The 16,508-nt window shown below is 40.9% G+C and overlaps 1 protein-coding gene and 1 pseudogene across 4 annotated transcripts in view; both read left to right on the top strand.

Moving 5' to 3' along the window:
• CDK6 (cyclin dependent kinase 6) overlaps positions 1 to 16,508 on the top strand; it is a 243,913-nt gene that overhangs the window by 52,305 nt on the left and 175,100 nt on the right. For all 4 annotated transcript variants that reach the window (XM_059171112.1, XM_059171113.1, XM_059171111.1 and 1 more), the window contains exon 3: positions 14,285 to 14,420. In XM_059171112.1, the coding sequence (XP_059027095.1) occupies positions 14,285 to 14,420 (136 nt within the window). The remainder of the gene's footprint in view (positions 1 to 14,284; positions 14,421 to 16,508) is intronic.
• On the top strand, positions 8,794 to 10,093 carry LOC131829370 (ubiquitin-like modifier-activating enzyme 5; annotated as a pseudogene).

The following is a 16,508-nucleotide window of genomic DNA, read 5'->3' as shown; positions in this document are numbered from 1 at the left end:
AGGAGCAGGTTGAAGAAAAGTATGTGAGTGATGGGAGAAAGAAAACTTAAATGAGAAAAGAAGCTTTTATAATTCTTGTTTTTAAAATGATTATTCTTTTTTATTATTTACAATTGATACACTCTGATTGTAGAAAATCTGGACAAATAACAGGAAACACAGCTCAGTAAGCTCATCACCCAGAGATAACCACTGTTAGCATCTTGATTCATCTTTCAACCATTGTGTATACATACATGCAGAATCAAGCTGTACATATTCTTCTGAAACCCTCATTTTCTTTTAATATATTATGAACACCTTTCCATGTTCAGTAAATATGAATCTGAATCACTTTTTTAAAGGCCATATGATCTATAGGTATCTATTTACATATCCATCTATCTTCCTAGATTACTCTCCAGAAAGGTTTTTGTTTGGTTGGTTGGTTGGTTGTGGTTTTTTGTGTTGTTTTTGCCAATTTGTACTCCCACAGTGATGTGGATCCATTTCACAAACCCTTCCAGATGCTATGCCATTTTATCATTAAAAATTCCTTACCCAGTTTGAGGAACTTAAATAGTGTATTGCTGATGTTTTCATTTATGTTTCATTAAGTTATTACTGTAGTTTAACATTTTCTCATATGTTTACAGTCCTTTATGTTTCCTTAAAAGGAACTCACTTTGGTGGTGGTTTTATTAGATAAGAACCTAATCCTAAAAGTACCTGCGTGACTTAGTGCTGGGATAAATTTACTCACCTCATAAGGATGTGATTATGAAAGATTTTTGGCTTATGGTGTTGGTAAAGTTTGGTTAGCTTTCTTCTAAGACCCAGCAGACAGCCTTCAGCACAGACAGCTGCCTAGTTTGGGCTGATTCGTCGTTTTTCCTCAAGAGAGGCCCAAAGCTGGAGAACGGGGCTTTTACAGGTCAGAAATGGAGACAGAACTGGATGTTGAAAGTTTTCCAGAATCCAGCACTCTCTCTGACTCAAGCCAGAGCTGTTGACTTTACTTTCAAAAAGATCATTTAACTCTTGTATTTTTGAGATCAGAATATCTTTTTCTGGCTCTGTTGGGGGAACTGAAGTGGGTCATTTTTCTAACTAGTTAAGGGAAGGATGTAAGAGGGCCTGGGGGATCAATAGTCTTCCACTTTATTTTTCCTGTGAATTTTCTGAACATGTATTGTTTTCAGTCCAGCATGAAAAGCATATACTACTATGTCCAGGTTTACCAGAGGCCTCTGGGGGGTTGGCATGAAGCCAGCTCCCATCAGCCAGTGTGCCTCCTGTGCCATAGAGAGGTCTCTGACCCAAGTGCTGCAGAGGCAGGATTGCACAGTGGTTAGGAAATCCCACTCTGGAACCAGACAGCCTGACTTCAGATCCTGTCTCCACCACTTACGGCCCTATGCTTTAGGCAACGTACTGAACCTCATTCTGGCTGTTTCTTTCCTCCTTTTGTTTCTCAACAGCTTTATTAAGATACACTTTACTACCTACATCAAATTTATCTGTATAAACAATTCAGTGGTTTTTGGTCCATTTACTGAGTTGTCCAGCCATCACCATGATCTAATTTTAGACCATTTTATCACCCTGAAAATACCCTGGTACCCATTTGTGGTTATTTTCTGTTCCTCTCCCTGCCCCAGCACCTTCAGGCCTAGGCAACCACCAACCCACTTTCAGTCTCCATGGACCTGCCTACTCCGGACCTTTCATATAAAAGAAATCATGCAATATATGGCCTTCTGTCACCAGCTCTTTTCACTTAGTGTAATCTTTTCAAGATTTATCCATGCCGTACCATGTATCTGTACTTCATTCCTTTTTTTTTTTTTTAAAGATTTTATTTATTTATTTGTCAGAGAGAGAGCGAGCGAGAGCGAGCATAGGCAGACAGAGTGGAAGGCAGAGTCAGAGGGAGAAGCAGGCTCCCTGCGGAGCAAGGAGCCCGATGTGGGACTCGATCCCAGGACACTGGGACCATGACCTGAGCCGAAGGCAGCTGCTTAACCAACTGAGCCACCCAGGCGTCCCTTCATTCCTTTTTATTGTCAAATGATACTCTGTTACATGGATATACCGCTTTCTCGTTATCCATGCACCCATTGATGGACACGTGGGTGGTTTCTACGTTTTTCGCTATTATGAATGAGGCTGTAGTGAACATTTGTTTATGTACGTCTGTTTCTTTATTTGTAAAGTGGGCACCATTTCATAGAATTGTTGTGAGGACTGAAAAAGTCCAAATAATGTAGTAGTAGCGAGTAGATAGGGAGCAAACTATCAGTGTTAGTTAATAAATGCAATTTATGAGTGTATGTCCTCGCTTCACCTCAGTGACAGGATTTGGCTTACTCAGGATGCCATGCTTTCTTTCCTGTGGACATCTCCAAAGATCCTCTGTTTTACTTCACTGCTGACTTCTCCCTGAGTTATAGTTTTCTGAGAAGTTTAATTCATTTAGTAAACATTTCTTGAACACCTGCTGTCCCAGGTGCCGTGGAGAATTAAAAGAACAGGGTAAACCAAAGTGTGGAGAAGCTTTTCCAGTTAAAGGCTGTCTTTAGTTTGCTAATCTGCAACCTCTGACCTGCCAGGAAGGTTTAGGACTTAGGGCCCCTGAACCCCATTTCTCACCAAATGCTACACGTTTGGGCGTCTCTTAATCCTTTCACTTTTGTCATGCCTTTGTTTTAACCAACATATCTATGTTTGTCAAGAGGCAAATGGAAGCTGACTGTTGTGGAAATAAGGCGACTGAGTCTCAGTGTAGAACCCAACAGGTAATAGTAGTTAGTAGCTCATTCCTGTGCTGTTGTGGGGGTGATCAATGATGTCTATTCTAATCCCTATGGAGAAGTTCCTGATTTTTTCAATTTGTAGGTTTCTTCTTTTTGGTAGAGTCAACTTTACGTTCTTTTTGAACGTACGGAACTATTTTTTGTTGGTACTGGACTCCGCAAAAATAATCAGCTCAGCATCATCTGGCTGCCTGTGTTTTCTGTCTCTTGACTTCATGTGGATAGTGATTTGCATGGTGACTTAGAATACACGTGTTGACTATTTTGCCTCTGCCACCATTCTTTGCCCTGTAAGAGAACAAATATGTTTTTATGATTTCCTCATTTGTTTGAGCTCTGAAGTAGTGTTTCCTTTTTCCTATAATAGCATAGTTAGCCTAACAGAGTGATGCTACTACCTCATTCTTCTCTCTGCCTTTCATTCAGACAAAATGCCTTAGCAGTTCAAAGAACTGTTAGATAACGGAAGAGTGCCTTTGGTGCTTGCTGTAGGATTAGGGAAGAAGTTTGGATTCTGTTGCTTAATGTCCATTTCAGGAATTCATCTTGAAAATGAGCGGAGTCGTCTGCAGGCCCCCCTATATGCCCATTAGGACTTCCACAGAGCTTATTTGGGGCCTCACTAATAGTATACCAGTTTTGTCCTGTCATCTGCCGTCATATGGTAGCAGTGTGTTTCCATATATAGGAGTTTTACTGTTTGCTCTGTTTTAAATATTTACTGTCATGCAAGCCTGTATTTTGTGAGCTTGCCCAATTTGGGGGATTCCTATTGAACTTGTAAAACATTTTTTGGTTCACCAGAACCAAATTAGTAGAAACTCTGAATTAGTAGAAACTCAGATTAGTAGAAACTCTGAAGATGAACTAGAAGAAGATGAATCACGAAACTTTCTTATGAACACACTCTTTAAGGCTATAAAGAACCGAGTGATTTAGTAAATCAGAGATGCTGACTTTGCATTCCCTCATAAGATGATGGTAGCCTTGAAATTAGCAGCATGACCAGAGATTTCCCTGCTTTGGAGTTACGATCTGACATTTCACTTGACCCTTGGATTAACATAGGTTTGAATGCTTTCACCCACATATATGCAGATTTTTCCCTGTAAATACAGTAATTTTTCCCTGTAAATACAGTACAGTAAATGTATTTCCTCTTCCTTATCATTTTCCTAATATTTTCTTTGCTATCTTTTTTTTTTTTTTTTTAAAATATGGACCATTTCATAGATTTGCCTGTCATCCTTGCATGGGGGCCGATTTTAGTATATGTGCTGCGGAAGCGAACGCCAGCTTACTTTACTTAAAAAAATTCAGTATGTAATACATATAACACACATAATATGTGTTACTCCACTGTATTCTCAGTAAGGCATCCAGTCAGCAGTAGACTATTAGAGTTGAGTTTTGGGGGAATCAAAAGTTACACATGAAATGGGGCGCCTGGGTGGCTCAGTGAATTAAGCCTCTGCCTTCACCCCAGGTCAAGATCTCAGGTTCCTGGGATCAAGCCCCGCATTGGGCTCTCTGCTCAGCAGGGAGCCTGCTTCCCCCTCTCTCTCTGCCTGCCTCTCTGCCTACTTGTGATCTGTCTGTCAAATAAATAAATAAAATCTAAAAATAAAATTAAAAAAAGTTACACGTGGATTTTTGACTACGGGGAGGTCAGCCCCCCTAAGCTCTGCATTGCCCAAGGGTCACCTTCCCTGGGCATGTCCCCTTTTCAGCAGTAGGTAGTGAGGTTGCGTAAATCAGGGTTCTAAGAGACCATAGCTCATTGAGATGCAGCCTTTATTTTATTTTATTTAAGATTTTATTTATTTATTTGACAGAGAGAAATCACAAGTAGACCGAGAGGCAGGCAGAGAGAGAGAGGGAAGCAGGCTCCCTGCTGAGCAGAGAGCCCAATTCGGGGCTTGATCCCAGGACCCTGAGATCATGACCTGAGCCAAAGGCAGTGGCTTAACCCACTGAGCCACCCAGGCGCCCGGGATGCAGCCTTTAAATTATTAAACTTTAAATTAAAACTTTATGTTGTTTTTAAATACTACTTCTTGCCTCCTCACTTCCTCTTACCCCACTGAGTCCTTTCCTGCTCTAGGTTATATATTCCTAATATGCTGTGAACTCATCCGTATGTTGTCTTCTGCCTTTCTCTGCTTTTTCTCCACAAAAACTTCTGCAGTCAGACCAGAAACCTCAAATAGGAATCCTTAGGAGAGATGAATTCGTCTTCTTTGGAGCTGTCAGTTACGCTTGTCCAGTGGACATGTGCCTAGAGGGACAATATAAGGGGAATTGTCCCAGCCAGTCAGGACTAGTTCAGTCACCTAGAGGAAACCACTGCTGTTTATATGCTTGTCCTTAATTCATTTTGTCTAATATGTAAGACATATTTGAGGTCAGATATTGATGTTTCAAAATAATTTTAATCACTTCAAGATACGTATAAATGTTTTAGGACTATTTTTTTTTTTTGTAAGTAAGAGAAGCGCAACTCAAAAGTGGGTAAGTGTGAAAGTGATGTTACTAGCTAACATAATGAATAAATCCCGGGTTGTATCGGCACAAGTGGGGCCGGTGCTTAACCACTGTTCTCCAGAATCTCTTGCCTATCATTTCTCCTCGCTGGCTGTCTGCCCTGTTGGCTGCAGTCCATGGTATGCTCACTAAAGTGGTGGCAAAGACAGCCATCGGCAGCTGCAGGCTTAGATGTTGCCAGTTTGGTAATCCCAGAATAAAGAGAGCTCTACTCTCCCAGAAGTTTTAGTAAAAATCCTGGGACTGATTCACATGATCCTGTCCATCCCTGAATCAGCCCATATCACTCACTCTCTACAGGGGAGGTTAAATGCCATGACACACTCTTGTCCCCACAACCGTATTAACTAAGTCAGGAAGGGTTCGTCAAAAACAAATGAGGATATGGTTTACAGAAGAGGGAATAGGTGTCGGAAAGGCAGACATCACAGATGTCTACTGAATATTAGAATGCAGAATGAATTTACTTTGATGTTTCATGTTACGTTTATAGATTTTGTTTGGAACTGATACACAGCCATACACCATTACTTATGGTTTTATGTATCAGTCTTCTTTCCCCTCTCCCCCAGCTAGATGGTAAAGATCTTAAAGACCGTACCCATCATAGATCTTTTGGAATCTCTAAAATGTACAGTACTACACCTGCACGTGGTAGGTACTCATAAAGGTTTATGGACGCTGTGGAAATGGCTGGTTCCTTCTAGGAGCATTTTCATTATTGTTGGTGGCAAATACCTCTGGAGTTAACACCATTCAGTGTTGGTTTAGAACAAGTGCACACACAGCCCATTTAATGAGCAAGTAGAGAACACCCTGGCCAATATCCAGTTGCATAGGGCAAGCAGGATGCGTGAACGTAACCTTGAGTGCGTGCAAGCTATAGGCACAGAATGTGCTCCATGGACTATAGAGAAAGATAAAAAAGAATTCTCAATTCCAAAGACTGGCTGTAGTTCAAATAAAATTTTGTTTAGCGCCCTTAGGCAGCTGTGCCAGACATCTCTCAGCTCTTGAACTATTTGATGTCCAAACATTCAAGACTATGAAAAAAAAGGTGACAGGAAAAAAATCCTCATAGAACTTCCTGTGACAGGTCAAAGTTTAATCACAGCAAATAATGCAGATTTCCCTTTTATTATAACCACAGCAGAAAGGCAGGTCTTGTGTTTACAAAGCATGTTGTTTGGGAGACCTCTGTAAATTGTAATCTTTGGAAATCCGAAACCTATTGGATGTAATCCCGTCCATTAGATGAAGGCAGCTTGCCTATGCCACAAGGATCCAGAACAGCAAGTTAAATGGAAAATATGAACAGGAAGCAGTCATTAAGAATTACAATGGGTAGGATGCAGAGCTAATTCATGGAGATATTTTGTTATGAGATAATGACATCACTAGGACAGCTGGAAAGCTGAGGGCTATAAGGGGTCAGGACTATAGAGACAGGGAGAGAACTCAACTTTATGGGAGAGTTAGGGGCTTGGCTGGCTTAATTGTGAGACGGTAATGACCTAGCTGACTTTTTTGGATTGCGTTTTTCATAGCTCAGCTGGGTTTGGAGACTTAGTGAATGCTGAGAACCACTTTTCACTTCTGAACATTTCCTTGGATTACAGAAAGCTAAGCTCTCATGGTTGCATATCGAATGGTGGTTTTGATTTCCTTTGAAAGTCATCTGAGATATTTTGTTCACATTCAACACAGTGCGAATGTATTTTGCTTATGGAACTGCAATCATATAATCACTGAAATGGTATTTTTGTCAATTTACTGAATAGCAAAAAAAAAAAAAAAAAAAAAAAGTTTTCAAAAAGTCTCAAGATGTTGGTCAACACAAGGAATCATAGTTAAAGTTACTTTCCAGTCTTTCTGTTCAGATGTTCAGACCTGTCTGGCTCTTTGTTTTGCAAGTGTAGGGGTTCTAGGCAGCCTGGCCACATTCCTCATTGATTTTATATAAATATATTACAGATTGTTAACCTCCTGCCAAATACCAGGGATTTCAGTTCTTGCTTTAGCTCAGTTGCTTTATGTGAGTCTTATTTGTTATATTAAAATATCTATGTCCTCCTTATTGCCCACCACATTGACTGTTATTTATTTGATTTGGGATAATTCCAGAGGGAGTCATTGTAGACAATAAAGCACCATAAATATTATGTTCTAAAATTCCTCAGATGAATACAGGCCTTTCCTGCTATTTGAAAGTAGAATGTTCCTGTGAAAGCTTTTGTAGGCTGAAATGGTGTAAAGTGAAGAATCAATTACCATTAATTTGTATGGAAAGTCTTTTGAGTGTTCCCAGAACCTCTCTTTGGTTTTCTGATACCTTAAGACACATCTTGCTAACGGGTGCACAAAATAAATCAAGATAAAGCACAGATGCTCAGAGAGAGCCTCCAAGCTAATGCGACTTGATGCCCTGAGGCTGAGTATCCTTGTGTAGAAGGAGTCTGAGGGTATCCCCTGTTCACTGTTTGCAGTGCGCGCTGCCTCTGTAAAGGCTCACGTATTGAGTGCTGTTTTCAATTTTCTCCTTTTTTCCTAAAAGGAAAAACCCTCTGAGATTTCTTCAGTTAGCGAGAACAGGTGTACTAATGTAGGACTTTGGTAAAAAAGTAAAAGGGTAGTGGCGTGCACTTTCAAAGACTTGGGGGATACCTGTATTTATAATCGTTGACTCAGAATGCATTTCATCATACACATTATATAGTGTAAACTATATATAATATAAATATATATAATATAACTTTTTTTTTTTTTAACAGTGATAGTATTCACTAAACATGTCAGACTGGATTTTGTACATTAGTGTAGAGCGGTATTTCCCAAAATGTTTTCGGTGGAGTCGTGGCTCTGTAAGGGGTTAACCATCAGCACTGGAGCCAAAAAAGACAGGTGTCCTACGGGTCCTCCCAGGACCTCTCCATCCCTTGATGTCACTTGGGGATTTCTAAGGAGAAAGTAGTACGCTGCATTTTCCTAATGAAATTCATACCAGCATCCTAACCAGCTGGAAAGGCAACCCTGCAGGGCCACCGGCTCCAGACACTGATGACTCTGGCCCTGCTGTGGCCCGTCTCTCAAGACCTGATAGAGGAAGGAGGCTCAGGATTTGTTCTGGGGGGAGCGGTGGCTGTGGGGCCCCGGAGGCAGTAGGGTGGGAGGCCCGCAGGAGCGGCAGAGACCTGGGAGCACTTTCCCAGGGTTCAGCGCTGGGAGAGCCGTGGCCAGGTTCCCAGCCATGGCTGAGTCTGGGGAGCAAGTGGTCGCAGCAGTGGACCCAGGAGCTGGAGTGGGAACCCACCTGGGAGAGAAGTCGGTGGGCTGTGGGCGGCCTTATCATCAATAAGCTGGGCCCAGAGGTGGTGGACTCCAACCCCTACAGGGTTCCTGATGGCGCTGAGCCAAATGGGAATTGAAATGGACTGCAGGGAGGAAATCTGTACCCTTGCTGTAGCAATAGTAGGTGTTGGCGGAGTGGTGTGACTGCTGAGGTGGCCTCACTATGTTGCTACTCTTTGGCCACGACAAGGAGGAGCTGGCCAGTATGAATAGACCTTTCTTCCAACCTGTCCTTCCAATCAAGCAGGATTAAGTGAAGTTCAAGCAGCAGTATATGCTTTGAGGAACATTAACCCTGGTGTTCTTTAGGAAGTACACAACTACAGTATAACTCTAGTAGAAGACTTTCAGCATTGCATGGGTAAGAATAAGTAATGGCAGATGAGAAGAGGGAAAACCCCTTGACCCAGTTTTTAGCTGTGCGGACGGTTTGGAAGCTTGGATGACAATAAACATGGCTTGTGGTGAACTTGGGCAAACGTGGCTGGAGTCTGGGGTCAGTGAAAATGCAGCTTCAGGGCATATACAGCTCATAATTCTTGGAGAATCTGCTTGTTTGGCATGGGCTCCACCAAATTGCTGTAAATACCAATGAAAAGACCTTCAAATGAGATGGTGCTGTGCAGCCGGTCTTCCCGCCACTGTCGGCATGGTTGCTGGGATCTTGGTGCAAAATGTGTTAAAAGTTTCTGTTAAAAGTTTGGTACTGTGAGTTTTTACCTTGGATATAATGCAGTGAATGATTCTTTTCCCTTCTGGGTCCGTGAAGCCAAATCCTTAGTGTATTGACAGAAATTGCAGGAAGCAACAGGAAGACTACAAGAACAGAAGGTTGTTCAACAAGAGGAAGAGATAATAGGTGAAGACAAGGGTTGAGGTATTGAGTTGGTATCTGAGGTTTCAGAAGACGAATTGCTCAATTCTTCAGGCCCAGTTCCTGACCTTGCCATATACAATTCCCAAAAAGTAAGAAGGTTCTATGCCTGAGGTAACTGTGGAAGATTCTGGTGAAAGCTTGAAAGACATCATGGCCAAGATGAAGAATATGTAGATAATGGACTGACCTGTATTTTACTTCCCAAGTTTAAGCCCATTCCCTTGCCATTTAAAAATTTCATTTAAAAACTGGCAAAGCTTAGAGCAACATGAACTGAAACATAGTCTTCACAAAATTGTTACACTTTCCCAAAATACTGTGTTACTTGTTGCTTTCTCCCTTCAACTAAATCAGTAATTCCCCTAAAACTCATGTTTCATTCTAGTTAAGAACACTTGAAAACTTCGCCATTGAAATGTCTGTGCCTTTTGGAAGGGGTGGGAAGAAATGACCAATTTGATCCCATATTCCTTTTCCTTCCAATAATCCCTTTGTGGCCTGGTACCTGAGGCATGGGCAATAAAGTAGTATGTGGTTCTCAAATATAGGGAAAGGACGGGAGCTACAGCCTGTTGATGAGAGCTACCAGGCATCTATTCAGTGTATGTAGAATCACTCTTTACGAGAAAACTGTCTACTACTATTAACTTAGTTAGCAGTGAATTTAAAATAGTTAACCTGTAAAATAAAAATACCCTCTCAAATGTTACCTGATGAAGTAAATGCTGAAGTAAAGTCACTGGAAAAGTTTATAAACCTGTGAATTATATCAAAATAAGACAAAGGCAAACAAAAGGAAGCTCTCTTCACAGAAAAATGGAGAAAGGTACTTTTGGGAAGTACAAATTACATTTCTGCACCGGCAGAAGAAAAGAAATCATTGCTCCTGTGGAATATGTATCTGGAGTCACTGTACTTTATTGAGGAGCAAGGAATAAATTTAGTAAGATCATTTAGTTTATACCCATCATGTGAGCTACCTTTAGGATATTTCATTTAAATTTGATTCCTAGATAATTCAATAGTACTTTAGTGGAGACATAGAAGAGACCTAAATTACCTATGTAGTGAGTGACATGACCCAACATTCCACATTTTATTTTTTTTTATTTTTTAGATTTTATTTATTTATTTGACAGAGAGAGAGAGATCACAAATAGTCAGAGAGACAGACAGAGAGAGAGATGAGGAGAAGCAGGCTCCCTGCTGTGCAGAGAGCCCAATGCGGGACTCGATCCCAGGTCCCTGGGATCATGACCTGAGCTGAAGGCAGAGGCTTAACCTACTGAGCCACCCAGGTGCCCCAACATTCCACATTTTAAAAATTGCCGGTGAGGGGCACCTGGGTGGCTCAGTCAGTTAAGCATCTGCCTTCAGCTCAGGTCATGATTCCAGGGTTCTGGGATGGAGCCCCGCATCGGGCTCCCTGCTAGCAGGGAGTTTTCCCTTTCTGTCACCCCTCCCTGTGCTCCTGTATGCACTCTCTCTTGTTCACTCTCTCAAATAATAAAATCTTTAAAAAAAATTGCCCGTTAAAATTAGTGCCTTTTCTCCATGGCTTATAATCGAGAGCAGTGGGCAGTGGCTTCCATGAGCTCACCTCTGCCTGTCTCATGTGTGGAGTCCAGTGGCCTTAGGTACCATCAGTGAGTCTTCATATTTTGAAGAGAATAATACAACTTTGAGGAAAGTAACTTGGGTGGGTTAGATGTTATTCTTGAATTGTGTCACACAAACAGTAAAATGAAGCAACAGAGGCTGCTGCCACGGCAGTTAGGTAACAACAACGGTTTGGAAGCAGGCGACCTTTTGGTTCAGCAGCGTTTTATGATTATTTTATATTTCCAGTTATGTCCCCATTCAACTTTTTCTTTTCTTCTGGAAATTACTGAAATGTCATATATTCAAAACTGTAACTGCAGGAAAAACTGGAGTTGCTAAAATCAGTGTTGCCCTGAGGCAGTGGTAAAAAAAAATATTTTTTTCATGAAGGAAATACATTAATTATAGTGGAAACATTTTAAAAGTAACATTTAAGAAGCACTACTGTAGTGCTGCAGTTCCGCGTTTGTGTTTGAATTTAGTACATGTCATTTTTGATTCATTGTGGTTTTATCTCATTTACAAAAATAGAAGTAACCTATAGAAAGAAGCTTGGTGATTGTGGAACTGCTTTTTCTTCTGCAAAAGGAAGGAAAAAGGTGAAGCTCGCAAAGTATGTGGCTTTACAATGGAAAGAAGATGGTTCAAAGGAGCCATGAATAAATGGTAGTTGCCTCACTTTACCAAACTGATGGAGTTATTTTGATAAACTTCCCAAATGGCGAATTCATCCGTGACGGCAGTCATCACTATCACAGTATGGCACTCACATGATTAATGGCATTATCGTCAATAAATTTAGTAGAGTTTTTGCTTTATCAGAATAGTTTTCCAGAATAAGTCACATTAGTGACATCAGAAGACTCTGGGATTTCAAAAAAATCAAGTTTAGAAGTAGATGAATAAAACTTGGAAATAAGGGTGCTTGGGTGGCTCAGTCTGTTAAGCATCTGCCTTTCACTCAGGTCATGAACGCAGGGTCCTGGGATCAGTCCCCACATCGGGCTCTCTGATCACCAGGCAGTCTGCTTCTCCCTCTGCCCACATAAAGTCTTTAAAAAAAAAAAAAAAAAATTTTTTTTTTTTTTTTTTTTTTTTTAAATAAAACTTAGAAATCAAGCACCTGGATGAGTCAGTCAGTTGGGCAGCCAACTCTTGGTTTTAGTTCAGGTCATCATCTTCCAGTCCTGGGATCCACCCCAGTTAGGCTTGACTCTGCTTAAGAGTCTCTCTCCCTCTATTTCCCCCTGCCCCTCTCCCCCTGCTCCCAGGCCTATGTGCACGCTTGCTCTCTCCCTCTCAAATAAATATTAAAATGAAATCTTTAAAACTTAGAAATGAGGGCACCTGGGTGGCTCAGTTGGCTAAGCAGCTGCCTTTGGTTCAGGTCATAGTCCTGGGGGTACTGGGAACCAGCCCTGCGTCGGGCTCCTAGCTCAACAGGGAATCTGCCTCTCTCATTCCCCGCCCCTCCACGCAGCTTGTGCTCTCTCAAATAAATATCTAAAACAAAAACAAAAACTTAGAAATCAGAGTATTTTTTTTTTTAAGATTTTATGTATTTATTTGTCAGAGAGAAAGAGAGAGCACAAACAAGGGAGCGGCAGGCAGAGGGAGAGGAAGAAGCAGCCTCCCCACTGAGCAAGGAGCCCAATGTAGGATTCGATCCCAGAACCCTGGGATCATGACCTGAGCTGAAGGCAGCCAAAATCAGAATATTTAGAAGTAAATAAAAGTGAGAAGAAATTCAGTTGATCTTGATTGATTTTAGTGGAGTCGTAGAACTCTTCCCAACTGCCCGTCATTAAAGAGTAGCGTGGATCTGGCTGTGAAGTGTGTGTGGTCGGTTGTGGTGTTCATCCCACCAGACTTAATGATAGTGTTCTTTAGTTTATTTTACAGTTTAATTTAAATTCACAGAGAAATACCAAATGTTGTGGGGCCCCATTTAGCCCAGAAATGCAGTGGGGTGACATGGTGAACCAGCTTGGCATGAAGAATTCAACAGAGGTAATATACAAAGTACATAATTGAGAGTCAACCCTGCATTCTAGTGGCAGGTTATGTGCACATTTATGGTTAGTTTCTTTGAAGAGAAAGAGTGTTTATTCGGTTTTTAAAAATGAAAGAAAAGACTAAGAATAGCATTTTATTAGCCTTAGTATTTATATTACATTCTTGTCAAATTTACTTACAGCTTGTTTACGGGTGGTTTGTTTAATTATTCAAACATGGTGAGCGTCTCATGTGCTGGATAGTGTACTGTCTGTGGTTCAAAGTAAAGAAGAATTTGTCCTTGGGCTTGAAAATGCTCTCGACTACTGACGGCTTTGCTTTTAAATACTTCAGTTTTGACTTAGTCGTGGAATTGTATGGAAGACATTAGATTCGCCCATCCAAACTTAATTATAAAGTCTGTTAATCAGTCTTTATTATTTAAGGGTAATTTAGTTTGTTAATGCATTTTCAAATACCGCCTCTCACCCACAGAAAATGTTATAATTTCAGTTTTCATTAGCATGCTATTTGGAATTTTTTAAACCAAGTATTTATGCGCTTTCCAGGGAAATGATTTGATTCACCAGAATGAGAAGTCTCTCTTAGAAATAATCCAAATTTCTCTGTATTTCATCATCCTCATTTTCATAGGCCTGATAGTGACACCTTAAATTCCAGAAAAATCTTCATCTCAGAGCCCAGCATCTCCGAAGAATGCTTAATCTGCCCCTTTAATAATTCTTGAACTGTGTGCAAAAAAGAACCCTATTTTTCCTAGGCTGCAGTTTTTTAAGCTATCTCCATTGGCAAGTTGTACGTAAGTAAGGTCTTAACTAAGGAAACTCTCCAGGCAAACATTCCTATGCTCCAGTCATGTTGTTTTCTCTTTGCTGCTATGGATTTTGTCATCCCTTAACCAAGTACTTCTCTCCTGAATCTCAGATTACTTTTAGAGTATCAGATCCCATTAGGTACCCTTACATATCATAGTGATCAACACTGCCGTTTTTGTTTTTTTTTTTCGTATTGTATGATCAAATTACAGGATATATGTAAGATGTACAAATTACTTCTTTGCCTATTGTTACTGACTTAATATCTCTTTCTTTTCTTCTTTTAGGTTGTTTGATGTATGCACAGTGTCACGAACAGACAGAGAAACCAAACTGACATTAGTGTTTGAACACGTCGATCAAGACTTGACCACTTACTTGGATAAAGTCCCGGAGCCTGGTGTGCCCACTGAAACCATAAAGGTACCAAGAATCGTCTCTCTGCTTGATTAGATAGTCACATTATTATAGTCTATTACTCGGTCGTATTTCTTTCCTATGAAAATTGCCAGGGGGTGCCTAGCTGGTTCGGTCAGTGGAGCATGTGACTCTTGATCTCAGGGTCTCAGGGTGTAGAGCTTACTTTAAAAAAATATATATTGCGAGAATTAGAGCTTTTGGAACTCTGTAGATAATTAAAATGTACCAGCTAAGTGAGATGTTCAAAGAATGAGATATATTCTAGCTCATTAATTATAGAGCTGAGTGAAAAAACCTTTGTAGTGTTCATACATATTAAAATTTTTGAAAAGTATCTCTATGTACATTATCTGGCCCTAATCTTAGAAGGTATAGTGTCATAAATACAGCTCAGTCTTTTTCTGATCACAGACTCTGAGGGACGTAATTTGAAACTTCGCCTTGAGCATGTTGCATATTGTAATTGTATAATGACTCCAGAACATAAAGTATACTGTGTAAATCTGAAATACTGGTTCTTAGACCCTTTGTTCTCCATTTTTTTTTTCTCACTCATGAAACACTTAGAGGAAGCCTCAGTGCCAGGTACAGTCCAAAACCCTTGGGATGCAGGAATGACTTAAGACTCCTTAGAGATCATCCAGAAGTCCTTTCTTCCTTCAACCCTTCCTTCAATCCTTTCCCTATAGCGGGAAAACCTACTTAGGAAGTTTTATTGGTCATACTTCCGTCCTGCTTAATGGAACTTCTCAGTATATCTCTTCGATCAGTGAGTGTGGTGGGTGGGCGGGTCTTCAAGATGACCTTTTCATTTATATCTATTAGGTGACTTAATGAAACCGGCTCCTAACCTCACCAGTCCTTGTTTAGAAATGGTTTCTAAAATTCAGCATCATTTTAGATAAGAGGTAATAGCTGGAAATACTTTATGTGGAAATACTTTAATGGAAATACTTGACTTCTAGTGATAGCAAGGTGGTGTTTTCAGATGCTGACACATTCAGAACTTGATGCTGAATGATTTGTTCCTTTGATTTTACATTGATAAAGGATTTATTCCCATCTGCCTTTCATGAAAGAATGTGATGCTCAGTAGTGTGCACTCACTCGTCTCTTTCTGAGCAGTTTTAGGGACTTAAAGGCCCTTTAAATGTAGGAATTCCTGGAGTGCCTGGGTGGCTCAGTTGGTTAAGTGTCTGATTCTTGATTTCGGCTCAGGTCATGATATCAGGGTCATGAGATCAAGCCCTGCGCTCAGTGTGGAAACCGCTTGAGATTAGTCTGCTCCTCACCACCCCCAGCCGCGCCCCTTGCCGGCTCTCTCTCTCTCTCTCAATGAATAAAATCTTAAAAAAAAAAGTAGGTATTCCTACTTTTCCTGCTTCCTCCTCTTCTCCTCTCTCCCTGCATCCCTCGTTCCTCTCACTTTCTTTCCAGTGTGGCTTCAGTGCTTTCCTCTGTGAGTTTGTCTGAAACCCTATGTTCATCCCACAGAGCAGAGCCCCTTCTCATGGACTCTGTTACTTGCCAAGTTAGACTCTGTGTGGTTCACGATTTCTTACCTATGTCATTCATCCTCCTCCTCATAGTCATTTCTTTGCTCCCCCCCACACACACCAGTAAATCTGCTGAACTACCAGGCTCACCCCAGATAGTTTTTGACCAACTTTCACAGCTGGATGTAATCTCATTGGTCTTAACAGTGCTTGTTCTACACATCTCCCCCTTTTGGTCCTATTTTCTACCTTTTTTTTTTTTAAAGATTTTATGTATTTGACAGAGAGAGAGAAATCACAAGCAGGCAGAGAGGCAGGCAGAGAGAGAGAGGAGGAAGCAGGCTCCCAGAGGAGCAGAGATCCCGATGCGGGGATCGATCCCAGGACCCTGGGATCATGACCCAAGCCGAAGGCAAAGGCTTTAACCCACTGAGCCACTCAGGTGCCCCCTATTTTCTACCTTTAATTGTGATTATTTATGTCCATATTCATTCATCTTTGTATCCTGACAGTCACTACACGATGATTTTTACACATAGGTACTCAGTAAATAAGACACATTGACAGCCTTTCTTCAGATGTAATTACTTCACAA

Source organism: Mustela lutreola, chromosome 4 (assembly GCF_030435805.1).
Source record: "Mustela lutreola isolate mMusLut2 chromosome 4, mMusLut2.pri, whole genome shotgun sequence".
Lineage (NCBI taxonomy): Eukaryota > Metazoa > Chordata > Mammalia > Carnivora > Mustelidae > Mustela > Mustela lutreola.
The sequence above is the reverse complement of the archived record's forward strand: the minus strand, read 5'-3'. Positions and strand labels throughout refer to the sequence as shown.